This window comes from Pseudopipra pipra, chromosome 4, assembly GCF_036250125.1.
Source record: "Pseudopipra pipra isolate bDixPip1 chromosome 4, bDixPip1.hap1, whole genome shotgun sequence".
Taxonomy (NCBI): domain Eukaryota; kingdom Metazoa; phylum Chordata; class Aves; order Passeriformes; family Pipridae; genus Pseudopipra; species Pseudopipra pipra.
In genome coordinates, this window is record NC_087552.1 from 62,585,993 (window position 1) to 62,605,350 (window position 19,358).

General features: G+C 37.7%; 1 protein-coding gene across 4 annotated transcripts in view; it reads left to right on the plus strand.

Annotated features, from left to right (window-relative positions):
- The window catches only part of SLC2A9 (solute carrier family 2 member 9), a 105,308-nt gene extending 86,902 nt beyond the window's left edge, over window positions 1-18,406 (plus strand). For all 4 annotated transcript variants that reach the window (XM_064653233.1, XM_064653235.1, XM_064653234.1 and 1 more), the window contains 2 exons: window positions 6,859-6,986; window positions 14,572-18,406. In XM_064653233.1, coding sequence (XP_064509303.1) covers window positions 6,859-6,986; window positions 14,572-14,829 — 386 coding nt within the window. In that variant the 3' untranslated portion in view covers window positions 14,830-18,406. The remainder of the gene's footprint in view (window positions 1-6,858; window positions 6,987-14,571) is intronic.
- Window positions 18,407-19,358: the final 952 nt, after the last annotated feature.

Below are 19,358 nucleotides of genomic sequence, written 5' to 3' on the forward strand. Positions count from 1 at the left end.
GATTATTGTAGAACTAATAAGCCTAGACTAGATAAGGGTTGGGATTTTTCCTTTTCAGTCCTGACATAGGGATGCAACTGTATGAATATTTCTCTTACCTAGGACTGAACACACTTGTGAGTCTTTAATTCAGGCATTTCCACAATACTGCCATCTCTATAGTGGGAGAATACATAAGGGACACTTCTATGCTATTATTGAAGTAAAAACTCTCATCGTGGTACTTGTCATTGAGATAATTGTTTTTAACAATGCAAAGATATACAATGCAATATGAAGAGAAATTATGTTAATCATCACCATTACTGAGAGTAACTATAAATTTAATTCTATCATGAAGACTCATAGCTCAGTAAAAATTTTTTCCTCACATTCAGATAAAAGAACAGAAAGCTGGGCTGTAATTAGGGTTGTGATGTGATGAAGTGAGTCTGAAAATATAGCAGAAATGTTTAAAAGACTATTTACATGTAGTTACAAGTTGAGTGTATTTATAATTGTATTTTATTCTTCAGTAGCTAAGCCAAATTATAATTGCGAAGCAAAAAGAAATGTTTCTAAGTACCACAACAGAAATTTAATGTTGATGTTCAGTTTCTACAAACAAAAGCCTACACAAAAAAAATCAAACAGCAACAATAAAAAACAAACAAAAAAATTTAACCAAATACCCCAATAGATTGAAAGTGTTACCAAAACAACAAAAAAAGAATGTATTTATTTTGTCCAAAATTTGGTAGAATGGCCTAAGCACTGCTGGTTTTTCTTACAATAAAAAAGGCAAAAGAGGAAAAGCTACGAAAAAATAAATACGTTCCTCAGGCTTCTAGGAAACAGCTGTATTTAAAATGGAATTGTTATAGCTCATGTAAAAAGCAATATCTTAAAAGTACTGAAATTGTTTGGGTTCACCAGTTGTTCAGTAAATATTTTGCCTTCATTGAACAGATTTTCAGAGAAAAATGATTCAGTCAGTGAAGGACTGCTCATAAAATTGTGCTTCAGAGCACTGACTTATGGAAATAAAAAATATAGGAAAATGCACTAGTTAATATTCAAGAGGACAAGAATTTCACTGAAGAGGAAATTATCATATGGTTCAGATAAGTGTATTCTTGTGTCTTTTGCATTACAAAGTTGCAGGGAATATCTGCAGTAGAAATAGTTGCCTAATGGACCTAGGAAGAATGTTGTGTGGTTTTTTTATGTAATAGCCTTGTTGTATTTCAACCATTTTAGTGTAAATTACCTGAGAACCAAGAAATAACATTTGTGCTAATGATTTTATGACAGAGCATATCAATATTTTTGGTTTGCACCATTGCTTATTTTGGTTTTTTTAATTTACCCTGAATGATACTACTGGGCTGCTTTGCAGTAACAAAGTTCAGAATACCTCCAATCCTTCTATATGCTGTTAGAATAACAGGTTTTATAGATGCTAAACCAAAGGGCAGTTAATCAATGTAATAAGTCTTTCACACAATATTGTATTAAAAATATTTTAATAATTATAGGTACTAATTATTATATTATTGGGTTTTCTAAGATTTTGTATTATTTGTGTATTTTAATTTGATCTTGTGGTTTGTACTTTTGGTTTGCTATAGACTGACATAGCTTTAAATGTTCTTTATCCAAGCAGCCTTTAAGGCAGAAAAGATTCAAATCAATGTGGTTAATGAACTATACCTTTTCCACGAGCAAAGTGCCTGTTTTGCTTAATTCTCCTGTGGAGAAGAGCTAAAGAGAGATAGCAGAGTCTGTAGTGCGAAGCTGTGACTCAGTACATCTCTATCACATCTTCTGCTCCCAGTTCTCTCAGCGGGATTAGCTGGGCAATACAGTTGTCATATCTGACTAATGTTGTGATTTGGTGGCTCATTATTCTATCAAATTCAAAGTACAAGTTAAAATAATCTCAACAGGTGACAGAACTCCTCTATAAAGACTGAGATACGCATTTTGCAAAATTCTTCTCCTATCTTTAGACCCACAGAGATGGAAGAAACTCAGTAGTTGCATTGCATCCCTCACTGGCAGTATTCCTGCAGCATATTTTCCTATGGGATTTGACATGGACTTTTGGGGAGTTTGTTCGTTGGTTGGGTTGGGGGTTTTTTTGTTTGTTTGGGGTTTTTTAATAGCTAGGCTCTGGCTGGAAACTAACAGCCTTTTGCTCTCTCACTGAAGAATATTGAGTTGTTTTTCCAGCAGTTATCTTCCAGGATTTTTGCCTCACTTTCATTGCTTCTTTCCCACAGTTGCACTCTAGAGAGCACTTACAAATAGCAAAACCTTTAATTGAGACAGTACTTTATCTTCCAACCCTATTAGGATATACCAGCCTTCCCTACATGCCTTGCCTTGCAGACAAAAGCCATTTTGCTTGATCATATCTAGAGCTGCACAGACTTATTTTTCCCCCAAAAAACATTTGGGGGAACATTGTTGCAAAGTAGTTGTCTGTTTTCTCGAAGCATCTCCCTTTGAAGATTCCTCTCAAAGCATGGAATTGGAAGGTCTGGGGGCTCTTGCCCTAATCAGACTCTTGGGATTCCCAGACTGCCTCCTGTATGGGCAGGATTTGGGGTGCTGAGTCGTGCAGGGGGTCACAAGGCTGGGTGGCCATGGGTGGTCCTGCTGGTGGGACTGGACGCCCTCTGGCTGCCACTGCCTGAACACACAGAGGTTTGTCTTGGGTGGGTATTGAAAGATGAGCTGCTAGCTCAGGGATAGAGTTCCTTTCTCCTTATTGGTTCTTAGAGCACAAAGTTTCCAGAACCTTTAGAGGTGATTTACCACTGTAATAAATCTCCTTGGTTTGTATTAGGCATTTATTCTTTTAATGGTCTCCTTTCATAAATCATATATATAACCATAACTTCAATTTCCACTTAGGTACTAGATAAAAATAGAATGAGGAGTTCAGCATTTTCCTCCCTTTTTCATGCTTTCTGTTTTCAGATTTTTGCACTGATTCATGTAACTTCTGCTAAGCAGTATTTATTTGTAAATGCTCACTGAACAAAATGGTAAATATGTGTACTTCATTTTTCGTAAGAAAATATGTTGATACTTTTGTATATTTAAATAATATTTGAAAATCTGTAGTATGGATACCAAGAATAATTTTTTGTTCTAACATTCCAAATTCATACATAAAGAATACGGGGTAGAGAGCTTGGATTTTTACCAGTACATGACACTGATTCTATGTCACTAGACTAATTACAAAGAGAAATTAATAAAATACACAGATTCAGAAGTATTTATTCATGTCTAATTGTGTCATGTGCTTAATCTCCTTTCATTAAACAGCTTATTGATATACAAGTCCTGCAATAAGACATTTGTAGTTTCCAATAGATGTAGTTTGCTAACAGGTATAACAATCTTTCTTTACTGCCACTGCAGTATGTTAAGAGCTTCTTCCATTATATTCTCTGCAATGCTGAAAAGAACAAAGTATTAGAAATTAATCACTATAATTATGGGGTCAATGCATCCTCTTTAAATTCTTGTTTGGAAGCTTCCTTGCTGAAAAACTCCTACAGGAAATCTTAATACACAATTTTGATTCTGTGATCAGAGCTAAAATAAAGCTAAAATTGTTTGGAAAGCCTTCCAGGGGAAATGCCAATGCCAGGTTCATCCTTCATGAGAAAGATCGTCAGGTAGCTTTTTCAGTGAATTATTTCACCCACATTCAAATACACTTTAAAGCTGCAAAACTCATGAAAAAGTGTTTAAAGACTGTTCCAAAAATACAGTGGTTTGGTTGGATTGCTTTTGGCAGTGGTTTCCAAGCATCCACGTTTGAACAGAGGCCAGTACGGACCCATCTGGCCTAGTGATTATACAGGGTGCCTTGCACAGAGACTGACTCTGTAAGGAGTGGTTGGTAAGATGCCATAATATTGTGATTTCTGCAGCCCAGATCCAACTTATGCACTCAAAGCATAACAGAGCTTCTTTCGACCCCATGCACTCAGATTTGTATCTCAAAGAACAGTAAGTTCCAGGAGGAAGGAAGACCTTGAGCACGTCTCTGACAGCTTGAAATGGCTGAGCATGGAATCCTGGGGTTGTAGGCTCAGCTGATCTCAGGTGCCTTCACTGGCTGTGTCTTAAACTCATCTTTCCTTCGCCTCATCCAAATTTCTTTTTCCACTTCACTCAGTTGCAGAGTGTGTTCTTCACAGTGGTATGGTCCTTGGCAGGCATTCACATGCCCTCCTCTTCATCCTCCTAAGGTCAAGTCTGTGCTCTTCCAGGTGTATAGCAATACACAGCAATGGCCTGGCTTCGTCCAGTTTCTCATGTTTCTAGACCTGACCTGTCTTTCACATAACTCAAGTATTGCTTTTCAGGCTCCTTGGTTCATCCATGTGACCTTTTTAAGTCATCCCTCCACAGAAACTGACTTTATTTTGTGATGCTGTGGATAGGCCTGTCTATGCCATGAGAAACTCAGGAGGTCTGTCTGTGCCAGCTTTCCCATTCCTCCACAGAACTTTTGAAAGTTAGTGATGATTAATATGTTCTTAGAAATTACATTGGAATTTCAAGGAACCTTTTCAAGGACCCTTTTCCAAGATAGTGCCCATGCATTTTCATTTCCATAATATTTATACTTTCTGAGAAGTTTCTGTTCTTTTGTACTTTTCTTTTTTTTTTTTTTCTGCCTCTGGCTTTTTTCCTCTCTTGTACAATGTGTATTTTTCCAACTGCATTTTCCAACAGTATTTTTTATTATACTGACAAGAACAGCAACACCTCTGTAGATTGTCCTACAGCAAAGGCATGACAGAATAAATGATCATAAATAAGTCATCTTACATGATTTCTGTGTTTCTAGTCCTTCAGTTCCTCTCAGCAAGGGGTAAGGGTCCTGGAAAACTGCTACCTCATGGCATTTGAGACCTAAAGCAGATGCTGACAGAAGATGTGTGACTGCTGCCATTTGAATCAAGTCCAAAGTATATGATAGGATGGCCAGTGGAAGCCATCAAGGATTGCTAGACCAAATGTTGCTTGAATTTTGTTCAGTTATGGATGTTCAGCTGCTTATTCTACATGTTCAGAGGAGAGAGGTTAATTTTTTTAGTCACAGAATTCTGATACTACGTATGTCTTGTAGAAAGACACAAAGGTGCAGTTTGGAAGGCTTAAACTATCCATATTTCAGTTTCCTATGTATAAAGTAGGAGTAAATACATTTGTTTGCTCTCTACTTTTTTGGTGTAATCTGTACTGGCAGTCCTTGGGACAGAAAGTTCAGTTGAAGCTTTTTCTAATACTTCAGATATGTTCTCACAAAAAGTCACATTAGCTCATGAGAGAGAACAGCTGTTTGCTGCATCACATTGCCTTTCTTTTATGCACATATTCATGGTCTCTGCATCTGAAAGATGTGGAATGAAAGAATATCTGATAACGCGTCATCTTCACGTCATGTTCTGTGTTTATAAGTGCCTATCTCACACTGCTCGTAGGACAGCTTCTGGTGCGTGTGTTTAAGCTCAGTGCTATAGAGCACAAGGGGCAATGCATTGCTATAATGCACTTAGAGATGTATTCACATATGTCCAAGAGTAAGGGCTGTGTAAAAGATGAGCATATAGATCAAGCAAGGACACGCAAGGAGAAGAACCAGTGGTTGGATAAGTCTTTGGTGGTGTTTTCATTGTAATTCATATATGTTTTGTAAATCAGGATTGTTACAGAGGTTTTTGAGAGTAAATTCTTCTATAAGTATATTTTTGATTGTTCACACTAACTTGTTAAAATGCTTAAAACAGAGAAAGGACTTATGTAATACATGTGTACATGGATTTTGCCTACAAAGCTAAATGGTAATAGGTAATACCAGCACACATGAGGACCTAGAGGTAGAAACTGGTAGAGGCAGAATGCTGATGTTACTAGGTTTACAGTTCTCCAAACCGTAGTGAGACAATTCTGCAAGTAGATACATGTCTAATATGTAATGTTAACTGAAATATGTAGCCAATCAGCAAATACAATCCATGTTTTATTCTCTAAAAATAGAAATATTTCTATTGAAATATCCAGTGGGAATGAAAGAAGCCAAAGATCATAAATTGAGACTTCCATCTACTAGACAGCTACTCCCTAGGGGTTACTGTCAGGCTAGCAATATGCCAGTGCTGTACAAAATAGTCCACTGCCTAAGTGGAAGGAAACATGAGTGACAAATGTGGTATTAAGCTGAACTTGTTATTATGGAGGTCAGAGTCCTTGGCTGATGGGAGAAACAGACCTTGCCAGAAGTGCCAGCAGTGTATCTTAGTAGGAGAATGTATTAAATAAGCATCAATGACAAGTACACTCAGAGAGATGCAAATGTTTTGTCTTTTTTATTGCTGAAATAAAATGGGTAATAATTGTTAAAAAAATACTGTTTAGTTTCTTTGGAGCCATCTTCCCAACTGTTAAGGTCTAAAAGTATTTTGGAGTATTTCTGAATTTTCAGAATTTCAAGCATTTTAGTAGAAACAAGCATTCTTATTTTTACTAAACAGCAGGTCATATAGTACTCTGGAAGCAGTTGTGTGGATTCACTGCTCTGTTACCTGCTTGCCATCCCTGAAAAGAATGTAAAACATGAGATGTTATGGCATGAAAGAGAGAAGTGTCACTTCTCTGAAATATGATTTTGACAAATCACATGTTACTGTCTCAGAAGCCCCTGCATACACCTGAGCACAGAGCTGCAGAGCAATGCTGGTAACGGAGGTGTGCAACACAGAGCACATTCATCTCTGTAAGTCAAACTGCTGATGGCAGGGGGAGTTTACTAAAACCACTGTATTGTTGGACTCTGTGTTTCAGGTGGGATTCCATTTGTCCTCACTGGAGAGTTTTTCCAGCAGTCCCAGAGGCCAGCTGCATTCATGATAGCTGGAACAGTCAACTGGCTCTCCAACTTTGCAGTCGGACTGCTCTTCCCTTTCATTCAGGTACTCAACACTCCCTTCTTGTCCTACTAATCCTACCTGACAGATCACCTGGTGAGAACTGTTTAAAAAGACCCTCAGTAAATTCAAATAAAAAGGAAAACTACATTCTCTAATTTTCCATGTGCATATTAAAGCTTTTTGAATGATTTTGCATCCAAATGAAGTAGCCTTGGGGAATTTATCATTATGTGTCATAAAAATATCCTATTTTGTGATTACAAAATTAACCAGTTTATTTTTAATGAAGGTAAATTATATTTCTGGCTTGAAGGGTTTTTTTTGGTTTTTTTGAACATAAAAAAGAGAAAAAGTTTAGAGTTTGCACCTTGAGATGAAAGCAGTGTTACTCAGACTTTGATTTTAAAGCTTTTTCACAAGATCAAACTAGAACATCTCTTTTCCAAGCTTTCCCTTTTTTCTATTTCAGTCAACCTTATTCTCAAAATTCATTTTATGAGTCACCTGTTTCTTTACAGAAAGGTAATATCCTCTTCTTTACAGGAAGGCAATATCTTCTTCTTAGCTCATTTTATAAATCTAAACCAGGAAAAAAACCCTTTAAAATTCATTCACAGAATGAATGCCTAATCCTGTCTAAGTATTTAAATACTAACCTGATTGCTTGAGAAACAGTAGCCATTTTTTTGATCATTGGTGTCCTTCCACAAAATTATCAAAAATGTTTGAGAAACAAATCTGTTAACTTTAGAGTTACTAAAAAAATCAACCAGTAGTTACTTCTCCAAATGTCACCAATTAACTAATTTGAATGCCTAGATTTTTGCCCTTCAACCATCTGTAGATAAATATAATAAAACTGTGCCTTGAGTCATACATTAAAATGTACAGACAATACTGAAAAGCTAGTATACGAATAAATTTTTGACAAATCAAAAAAAAAAATTTTAAAAAAATTAAATGTAGCTACTTTTCCAGCCCTCATAACTACCAATTTGAGGTGCTGAGGTTTGACCAGGGACACTTGATAAATCAGAAATTAGAATGTATGTATATAGGTGCAATGAGCTGAAGCAGGCAGAGGGGACATCAGCAGAAAAGTGTAATCTAAAAGTCTGGAAAACCTCTGGTGCAGCAGAATAGGCTTGTGTTAAACTAGTACTCTTCATTAATGGTAAGTTTGGAGGGACAGATTTCTGTAATCCAATGGTGTAGCGGGACCATGAATTACATTTTATCTAGAAAGAGGTTCTGTTCACTTTTTGTAATGTATTGTGTAAATACAAAGATTTACTAAACAGTAATAATTAAATAATTTCACGTGTTATTTTCATTACATGCTAATGTATTCTTATCTTATATTCCAGGTTGTTCCATTAGATTTTTAGTCATTATACTTGTTTCAGGAGGCACTCCTGTACTTCTGCTCTATTTCTTCCTTATTTTTACACTTGATATTTTCCTTCTCATGCCTCAAGTGTCATTTACTCAGCAAGATTGTCTTTTGGTTTTCCTTATTATTTCTTTACTGCATAATAATATCCCTTGACTTTTTCTATTATGCAGTATAAGAATCTGAATAACAAGGGTGTTCACAGAAGCCTATGCATAGATTCCCTCAGCCAAGCTATTTTAAACTTTTTCAAATACATCAGATGTTTAAATTAACTACAGTGCCCCCATATTAAGGTAAATGGCTAAAGTTCCCCTCAAAGATGAGAAAATGAAATGTAGGCTATCAGAAGATTAGATGTGAGAAAAAAATGCTCTTAATTAGAAGCAACCCACTTCAGGTATAAAATATAAGGATCTGTTAACTTTTTTATGAGGAGATAGTGAATGTGTGAGGGTCGTGATTGAAATTGCAGTTCATGTCTAAAAATGTATCTATTTTTTACTTAGAAAATATGTTTCATACATTATACTTTAGTGCTCTGTCCTTCATTGTCCTGCACTTTCAGCAGAACCTTAAATTGTGTCTGGAACTGAAGAAGGACAAGGGGTAAAGGACACATACTCTCTCATCCATTTGTTTCACTGGACTATATCAATTCAAAGCAAAGTCAAGTTGAATGCCTACATGAATAACAGTTTTGCTGCTGATCATTTTTGTAAGACATCTAACCATTATCATTTGACCTCAACACTTCAATATCCTGTTTGACCCCCATCTCATAATTCTAATCTTCATGGCAACTTCCAAATGCAAGCACCCATTGCCTGTGCCAAGGGGCTGTGACATTGCAAGCTGAGAATTTAGGATCACATCTGGCATTTGCCAGAAGTTCTGTTTTAAAAATATTAATGTGTTAAGTTTGTTAAATTGATTCAGAATTTTTTGATTTGCTCATTAATTTTGCTATATCTGCCCTAGAATATCTATTTTGCTGTTTCCAGTATCACAGTCCTGCTTAGAATTTAACCTTTGCTACAGAATGTGTAAAGTCTGTAAGCAGCCATCATTAAATAGCACGTCATGATGTTCCTCTCAACTACTTTTAGATTTTTCCAGACTATGGTGTTCACAGCATGCAAGCTATTAGCAGGAAGACTGTTCTCAGCTAGATGACTTTAAAAGTGGCAAAGTGTTGGGTTCTTGAAATCAAAATCAGAAATCTGATCATTTCAATGTTAGGGTTTTTATTTGTTTTAGTTTACTTTTTAGCTTGAAAAAAGTGAACTCTTTTGCTTGATCATTCTGGGCACTTAAAGTCAGTTCACAATAGCAAAAATCAAGTATTCTTTACCATTTTATTTAAAGGAAGGTGGAGGAAATGCCTGTACATTCTGCCTAATGTGCGTAGCAGCCCCACACAAGCTGGGAATATATTTGTTAACCTTTTCCTTGTGAGAATGTGGCAGAGCTGCACCTACTTAATCATATACCTTCCTTATGCAGCTATATCTAATCCTCCTCAAAGTCAGGCCTGATTGCTTGCCATGTCTGCAGTCTGATTTGAGGGGTTGTCCAACTCCTTCACCTTTGATGCTTTTTTGTGGTAATAGTATGTGTGTCTTAGGTAAATCACTTCTTGGTTTTCCTTTTTCTTTTTTTCTTTTTTTTTTTTTTTTTGACAAATGCAAAGCCTTGATAAGCTGCAGAAAAGAGAAGATAGAAGAGAAAATAAAAGTGAGTAGTTCAGGATTCAGCTGGCTGGACATTTGCAGAAATGCTGTGTTTTAAATGGTCTCCTTAGAAGGCTGGTATGCAAATAGAAAGTGAAGCATTTAAAAGTTTATGTTTAACTATTAAATATCCTGTATAACAACAGCCCTCATCAGCCTTGAAAAATCCAATGTAAATCCTGCTTTGAAGAGGTTTTATTAGCCTGCTGAGTAACTAGGTGCTTCCCTCAGGAGATTGCATCAATAAGTGTGTGCTGTTCTCTTGCCCTCCCTGGAGGGGAGGTGACCTTCAGTAACCCATTGGAAGCCTGGTCTTTCAACGATCTTCGCCTGTGTATCTGACCTTGGCTCTGCATGGTTATCTATCAAGAGACAGAGCTGTTGTTATTTAGGAAACCACCTGAAACTTCAGGCACCTTTGAACCTTGGATGTTCCTGCAGGAGGTCATGCTTAAGGAAATGTTAGATGAAAATGGCTGCAAAGCACAGAGTGTTGTAGCGCTTTATTCTGTCTTCCTTCTGACCCTGGGGTTTCTCATGGTGCATGTAAAATCATGCCTTCAGGTCTTGCTAAGAAAATGTGTTCCTAGCTCTGGCAAGCCTTTCTGGTGTTGGGGGAGGAGAAGCAGCTTTGTGAAGGTGGCAGCGTGTTCTGAACTTGAACAGAACAGGTTGTCTGAAGAGACTTGCCCGAATGGATGTGGCAGGGGGGCATGGATGGGGCTGGCTCAGTGCTTCTCACGTGGCCGGGGTTGATGCTGCTCCTGCTGGGAACTGAGTGTGAGGAAGTAACCTGTCCTTACGTGAGAAAACAGAAGTAGCAGAAACCGCATACTTCCCTTGTATTCATTGTGTGGTTAGTTACAACTTCCATTCAGAATTGGCTTGCCTTTGCTTCTTCCCCTGCCATTCCCTTCGGCTTTTAACCCTTGGGTGTGGTATATTTTGTTAAGGAGTCAAGTTACTCTTCTGGTGGATACAAGTATTCAAGTTTTTGAACGCTGAGGCTTCAACCCCATGTAGTTAGCGAAATGTCACAGAGCATAGAAACAATATTTACCTTTTAAATTTTATCATACACGTTGTCATTATTCTTGTGTCATTGACAGTGCACGTGTCAGAAAAGAATCTTGAGACCACATCTGTTGGCCCAAACACACAGAGTTGCAGCATATCTGGACTTAGTCACGGAAGACTTTAGTTGAAGTTCTTACTCAGTTTTTTTACTCCCACCCCAGCTCAAGATCAGTAAAACTCTGGGGTTTTAGTTCCAGAGTAGCAGCAGGAGAGTCTCATCTCTACACAGTTGGAAGGAGTAAAATAAGAGAGACTATGGATTAGTTAGGAGACTATGGAGGTTACAGATGTCAAAGAATAAACGAGGGATACAGGTTTCTTGGGCATAATACGAATAATATCTAATATAACATAAATAAGAGAAAGTATAGTCATTTCATGGAACGAAGACAGATCCATTTTTCTGTCAGATCTGTGTATCAGTACCTGTTCTGTAGTAGCCGTTGTTCAATAACTCAGCATTTAATGTTTTTCCATCACATTATCTTACCTTCTGAACCCCCTGATGGGCACATCCAATATGCTTTGGCCAATCTACTGCTTGTTCCAACCCCTCAGATCTTTCCTCCACCACCAGGCAATTCAAAATATATCAGAAATAGATAAAAATGAATTAAACATCTAGGCTGAACTGTATGCCACTCATGTCCCGCTAAGGGCTTTTACTGAGTTAGGATTTGTGATTTAACATTTTCCTTCCACTTTATCCTGTACTTCTGTCCTACATCCTTTATCAGTGTGCAGTGCAGGTAGAAGGTTTTGTGCTTATAACGAGTAATTTAACTAACATGTGATGTTCTTCTGTGCCAAATGCAGGTTTGGGTGATACGAGTTGAACTCTGAATGAGTTACAAAAGTTTTATGAATACAAGTGGTTTCCTTCCCTGTGAGTGTAATATAATAACCAGCCTTAAGGAAATACTGTGACTGAAGACTGGCTGGTGAGAAAAGGGCTTTGTGTGCAACACCCTGCAGTGCTGCTATCTGGGAATTACGGCTTCGTTGGGCAAATCCTGCTGGCACAAGTGACAGTCTTGTATAAATCCTATAATCTCCACTTGTAGGATTTAAAACAAAATTTAATTTTTATCTTATTCTCTGTGGAAATTCATTTAGAGGTTCTTCAGGTTCTTGAGGACTACTTCTTAAGGGATTGCAGAAATTAAGGAGAGTATATTTATTACCAATAAATGTAAAATAATTGCAAATAAATCACACACTCGTGAGACTGTTCAGTTCAATTAGAAAAGGTTTACAGAGACGTGAATCAAAAAAGATAATAAACACTAATTTATTTAGATCCTGGACAGCAAAGAAATAAAGAGGGATAAAAAAGGTGGAACGAAGTTGTGGCTGCACCACCAAGAGATGCAGATAACTTATTGCATTTGTTTGCCAGGCTTATTTGTTCGAGGCATTAATTGTTCGTTGTCATAATGGAGAATATTTAATTCAGTAAAATTTTAAAAAGTGAAAAACATGATTCTGGATTGAAACTTTACCATCCAGCTGAACTACAATTATAGATGCAGAAAATCCAGATGTAAAATTTGAATTCTTAGCATAACAGGATGATTTATGAGGCACTGTGAAATCATTTTTTCCTGTCTACTATATCCATTTGCTTCTGCCTCTGTATAAGCTTGAAAGTTCTATCTGTTCCCATGCCAGAATATTTTCCCCCCACATCACTCATGCTGTTTGTCTTGTGATTGTCAGGTTGCTCAGAACTTCATGCTTCTAGAATTTAACAAAAAAGCTTTGATGATCTCAAGAGTCCATAGGCAATATCAGAGCATGCAATTTCCAGCTTTCCTTATTACAGGCAGGATTTAAAAGGCTGACCTAGGTAGTGAATTATCCACAGAAACAGAAAACACTTTAACTAGGCAGGCTGGCAATCAGCCATGGTATTAAAAAGCAGCTGCAGGAAAGGTTTTTTACATTTTTAGTTTCTTGTTTCACACAGGAATTGATGTTCTTCTAGCACACCATGTATAATGTATACTGAGCAAGTGAAACATAAAAGTAATGCTGGGAGTTGCATACACCATGAGCACCCAAAGCAGGGAGCTAAACCAGCCTGCAGTGTAGGGCTGGTGTAACCAACAATGACGGGAGTGTGTTACAAAAATGTGCAAAATCAGGGTTGCATCATTGTCTAGTTCTGCCTTAATTGTTTCAGTTACATACCTCTAATGGCATCTATAAACACGTATGTTTAGGAAGCCACATCTGCTTCCTCTGTCCTGACTGATTTTCCCTGGGGTAACCTCAGCCTTGCAACACCTGAGGTGATGTGCAAGGAATCCAGGTCTCCTTGGGTTTGCTGTTCACACAAGGCACCACAGAAAGGTCACCTTATTTTTGGCGCTGGAGATACCCTTTTTGGTTTCATTCAGGCTTGTTATTAAAAGTCAAATGGATTTTTGGTTTCAGGACAAAAACAGAGTGTAAATCTATAGAGGAGGAAGGGAGGTTTCCTCAAAGGCTGGCAGTTCAACAAAGCACAGCTTTCTTGAATATTGTAATTATCAAATTTTTTTCACAACTGTACTGTTGAAAGGTAACTGAAAGCTTTTGAAATGATTTAATAATCACCAGGCAAGAAATATTTATGTTTCAGTGAAGTACAACTCATATTAGTTGGTTGGAGCCTTTATAATCTATTTATAAATTAATTTCTTTGTGCCTTCTCTCTTTATTTTTGCAGTGAAGTAAAATCCAAAACATTAAAATACGGTCCGTACTTTGTTTTCACTTAATTCTTACACTTTCTAGCATGAAAGTAACCTCATTTTAGGGATTTCTTTTTTCCTGCTGTAAGCTCCCATAACCTTATGAGTGATACAAATGTCTACCATTTGGGTTTTTTATCTTGTTCATTTTGCAAATCTCAAAGCCTGTAACTACAGTGATGAAGGTGCCCCTGGCAATGGCAGCTTTTCGATGGGTTGTGTACAGATGCCCAATACTGCAGAAGCATGCAGCAGTTTTTGTACCTAGGAATTGTGAGGCGGTGTGCAGAACAACCCAGTGAAACATCTGCCTCAATTCCACAAATGCCACAGCAGTTCCAGGCTCTGTTGAGCCCATTTCAGGAGCCCTGCTGCCACCCCGTGCCCGCAGTGCCTGAGCTCAGTCTGGTGTCTCCCGGCATCGCCCAGATTGCAGCTCCACACGCCTTTGCCAGGAACCTGCTTTTCTGTCGACAGGCCACAGGCAGTGTTGGAAGAACCAACAATTCATGCATTTTTATGAACTTCTCAGCACTCTGACTTGCAACGAGTGCCAGCATGTACCGTGCTTGGTTAAAAATTGCTCCATACACCCCATTTTTTCTTTAAAATCATTCCTGATGTTGCCTTTCTTCTGGATTTTTTTCCCTTTTGTCATGAATGTCTCCTTTGTTTTCTATTCACAGGCTGGTTTACAGACCTACTGCTTCCTAGTGTTTGCTGCCATCTGCTTTGCGGGAGCGACCTACCTGTTTTTTGTCCTGCCTGAAACAAAAAATAAGACATTTCATGAGATCAGCCAGGCATTTGCCAAAAGGAATAAAGTAACTTTAGAAATGCAAGAAATGAACCACTATGCAGGGGAGAGGAAATCGAGTGCAGAACAAGAATCTGACTTCACATCTTCAGTGGACAATGGGGAAACCAAAAAAGAGATTGTGTAAAATCAGGATACTCTCTCATGGGATGAGGGCAAACATGCTCTTTTCATTTATAGTGGTGAACAACCTGTATTTTTTATGTGGCATCATGAACTGATTCCCCCTTGAATATGGTTAAAGTGAATATGGGTAAATTCATTAGCAGCTGGGGTGATGGTTGAGGCAATGAGAGGCAGGACTATGGAATCAACTGGCTTGGAAAAGACCTCTGAGATCATCAAGTCCAATCCTTGATCCAACTAGACCATGGCACTAAGTGCATGGAGTAGCAGCAACTGATTAAAGAAATAAGAGACAGGGTTTTCTTGGCACCTGTGAAATTGGTGCTGTGGCGAGCGGGATGGGGAATATGGACTTGTAGAAGTGAAGTGGCAGTGGGGAGCCAGGGTTGTGAGCAGCAGCTGGCTGAGCATCCCCCTGTGCTCACAGGGAGGTGTGTGTGCTGTAGCCAGGAAGAGGAGGAGGTAGCAGGGAAAAGGGAAGAGATCCCAGGGGGGGTCTGCTAAGGATCAATGCAAGCGAACCTGCAATGTCACCAGCATATATTTCTCCACGTTTCCCAAGATATCATTCAGGTTGCATGTGAGAACTGAGGAACTGAAAGAAGACTCATGACACTTCCCTGACCTCCCGTTCCTTTTCCAGCTATTTTCACCTTCAGTTGTATTTTCTGAACATGTCCCACCTTACCACAAACAGGCAGCTGTGGGTCCAGATGAGTTTCCTTGTCTCTCTTGCAAATCCTGTTGACTAGTAATAGTAATAGTTTCTGGGTTTGTTGGCACTGCATTTCTCTGAAGATATATACTTAAATAATTTTATTTTTTAAGAATAGACTCAGAAGCTTTACTATGAAAAGAAAAAACTAAACCTCATGATGAAGTGAGAAAACTCTGGTGGTATGTGTAGGGCATAGTATTAAGACAAAAAATCAAACATGTAGTGTTCCAAGGGTTGGGGGTTTCTGATTTTTTGGGGGGGCTGGGAGGGGGTTGTGGTTTTTTGTTTTCTTTTGTTTTTTGCTTTTCTTTTCAAATTCCTTTTAAAGTAAGTCTTAGGAGACAAAATTTCTCTGAGACCTGTTAGTTCTTAACACTCAGATCTCTCCAAAGGAATTTTGGTGCCTATTTCTTACTTAAACACTAATTTTTATTTGGGCATTAAATTCCGAAGCTCCAGGCCTAGTTCACATTAATAAGTTTCTAAGCTGTTTAGTGCTTTGTAAAACTTCTTAATTTCATGACAGGAAAACTCAGCAGGCTCTTGGTGGTTAGGTGAACCATTCATGGGACTTTTTTTAAAATGAACACCATCTTTGCAGTTTGCAATTTTGATAATAGTTTTTCTTGATCCTTCTAGGTACCTGGATGCTGAGGGGTAATGAGCACTTTTAAATTAAATAGCTGTTTTACATGAAAAGTCAGTAAGTCTTAGAGCTGCTCTCAGGTAGGAGTAAGACAAAAGAAGAAAGTGCAGCATGTAGGCAGAGCCAACTGCTTCCACAAGTTATATTTACTAATCCAGAAACCCATACATTTGGAGCGTTTTTTTATAAGAACATTTGCATATGTATTCATATGTATACATATATGAATATATATATATATTCCAAGTATAGATATATTTTAATAATTAATGAATTAATATTAGTGGCTTTGAAGTGAAAGAGGGTAGATAGAGATTGGATACTAGGAAGAAATTCTTCACTGTGAGGGTGGTGAGGCACTGCCACAGGTTGACCAGAGACATTGTGGATGCCCCATCCCTGGAAGTGTTCAAGGCCAGATTGAACTGGGCTTTGAGCAACCTGATCTGGTGGAAGGTGTCATTGCCAATGGTGGGGGTTGGAACTAGATGATCTGTAAGGTGCCTTCCAACCCAGGCCATTCTGTGATTCCATGATTTATATTTATATATTTATATTTATACACACACAAGATGGAGAATTGTTTTCCAGTATCTGGGGTTTTTTTTCATATTTCCCCAAGTGATAAGCTGGTTTTTGTTTTGTTCTACACTTTAAATTACACTGTAAATTAAAATCAGAGATCCTAATGTTTAGCTGTTACTACTAAATTATGTATATCGTTTTATACTGTGATTTATTTGTATGTGGCATATTTACTGCACACATTGTAAGCTGACCTAATAGGGCAATTTTACTACTAGGTAATAGAAAAAAAAATTGATGTAAGCCTTTATGCCAGAATTTATGCTTTTTTACTGGGATAGGGGTACAGCAGTAAGAAAATGAAAATATATATGAGAAAGAGAATTAAGAATGAAAAAATAAAATTTATGAGTTTGGTGCTACTATTAAGAGAGAGAGTGAATCAGGATTATACCAACTGATAATCATAGATAGAAGCTAATTGTGGAGAAAACTGAAGAAAAATGTCTGTTTAATAAGCACTTACAAAATTTTATATATAGCAAATGAAAATATTATCTTTCAGTGCCTTTAGTTCCCTATTCCATGAGTTACATCAGTCTTGCTAAGTGAATGGCTATGTAAAAAATGAGTGTGAATGCCACCCCTCCAGACAGTTTTAGGAAGAAATTCTTCCTTTTCTGCCTGCAGGGTGAGACTGGCAAATTCAGACCTTCTCATTCAGATTGACAATTACATTGCAGTTAGGGCTACTAACATGGTATGATGTAATCTGGTTTGAGTCAAGGTGGCAAGATTGGAAACCATTATTATTAGAATTAGAAGAATTTAGCACTTAGTGCTGTTCATTAATGTTCATTATAGACATTTTTAAAAATGGATAACTTCAATTAAATATCATGATGACCTGATATGGCAGTTTTATGGGGCTTCTGCAACAAAATAAAATCATCTTACAGTTGCTTACAGTTGCATTTGGAGCCTAGGTCTGAATGTGTGGATAGAGATGGCTCAACAGAATTTCCTGTTACACAGCTCAGAGGGCTGGTACAACATTAACAACAAGGGGTCATGTTTTTGTCTTCTGCCATCCCATTTGCCCACCTCTTGCCCTACCTGAGATGGGCACACGCTTCCTGTGTGGCTGCAAAGAAAGCTGCTACAGACTGAATGAGCCATGGGATGATGGTTCCACACCTCCCCAGTGTTTTGTTGCCACCTGTGGTATAAGGTAGAAGCAATTCCATTCTCCAGACTGAGCTGGTGCTTTGCTCACTGGCCAGGGAAGGTGGCTGCAGTGTCCTCTGCCTTGCATTGTGGAAGTTTCAGATGTGCCAGTACTGCAATAACTTTCTCATCTCTGACCCTAATGAGAGTTTCGTGTTGTTCTTCAAGTTGTTCCATAAAGTTTTTTTCCATTGTTGTGTTGCTATAGTTTCTCCAGCAATGAGAGGATAAAATGGAAAATATCAGCAATTTATCATTTGGTTTTTCTTGTTGAATGTATCAAATTGTCTATATCCTGTGTGTTTGCCAGCGAGTGTTGTGTGGTGCCACGTTCTCTTCTCCTGTCTGTAACGTTGGAATGAGGTACTGCAGTGTGGTGTTTGTATGAGTACCACAAGTGTGTGTGATCAACTATGTCTGTGCACAGTGATCACAAAATAAACTTTTGGAATTAAAGTAAAATTATGTAGATTTTGTTCTGGGTAAATCTGAACCTCTACAGCTGCACATTTTGATTCCCTGGAGTTTTGTGTGTCCCAGTACAAGTCTGTTCCATCCTTGGGTATGGATGACCCAAGTCATTGTGCAATCTACAACTGGGTGGCTGGGAGTTAATGGGAAGAAAATCATCCCTGAATCTGTATATTTTTTAAGCATTATTTACATTTTGCTTCTCAAATCAGATTCCACACTTCATTCTTTGGCATATTATCCTCAGCTTTAAACATCAGTGTGAGGAAAACAATTAAAACTGATTAGTGGTAGTAATAGTTGTTTATAAGAAGTGTTGAATCTGGTGAGGCTTTTTTGTAGAAAGCTATCTTTTGCAATGTATAAGTTTGAGTTGCTAAAGGTCTACTTTCTAATGAGAAATTCAGTCAAATTACTATTTCTGCTACATGGATATGCAAAACCTGAAATCTGAAATATGTATAGAAAGTTGAATTTCATACTTCAGTTTTTTAAGCCAATTTTCATTCCACAAGGATCTGCTTTCTAGTGGGGGAAGATGTGAGTAAAAATCCATATGGGATAATTTTCATCTTCAGAGTAAAATGAAAAAAAAAAAAGTAAAAAAAAAACCACACTAAATCCAACTCTTTGAAATTTGCTTTCTTTCATTTGACTATTTTTATGTGCTTTTCCTTAAAGACATCACCATATAAACTACTGGATCTTCCATCACCTCACGCAGTAGGAAGAACAAATCCAAGTAAAGCATTCTTAGGAAACACATGTAGACTTTTCATTTCAGTTTACCTCCAGTAAACAGAGTTCAGACACAACCTAAAAATCTAAAATACAAAGACCCAGACCAAAGCAGGTTTGTTAATACAAATATTCATGCTGTTAAAACATTCAGGCTTGAGTCCAGACTTAATTGTCTCTGCAAGTGGTTTTATTTGAAAGTGAG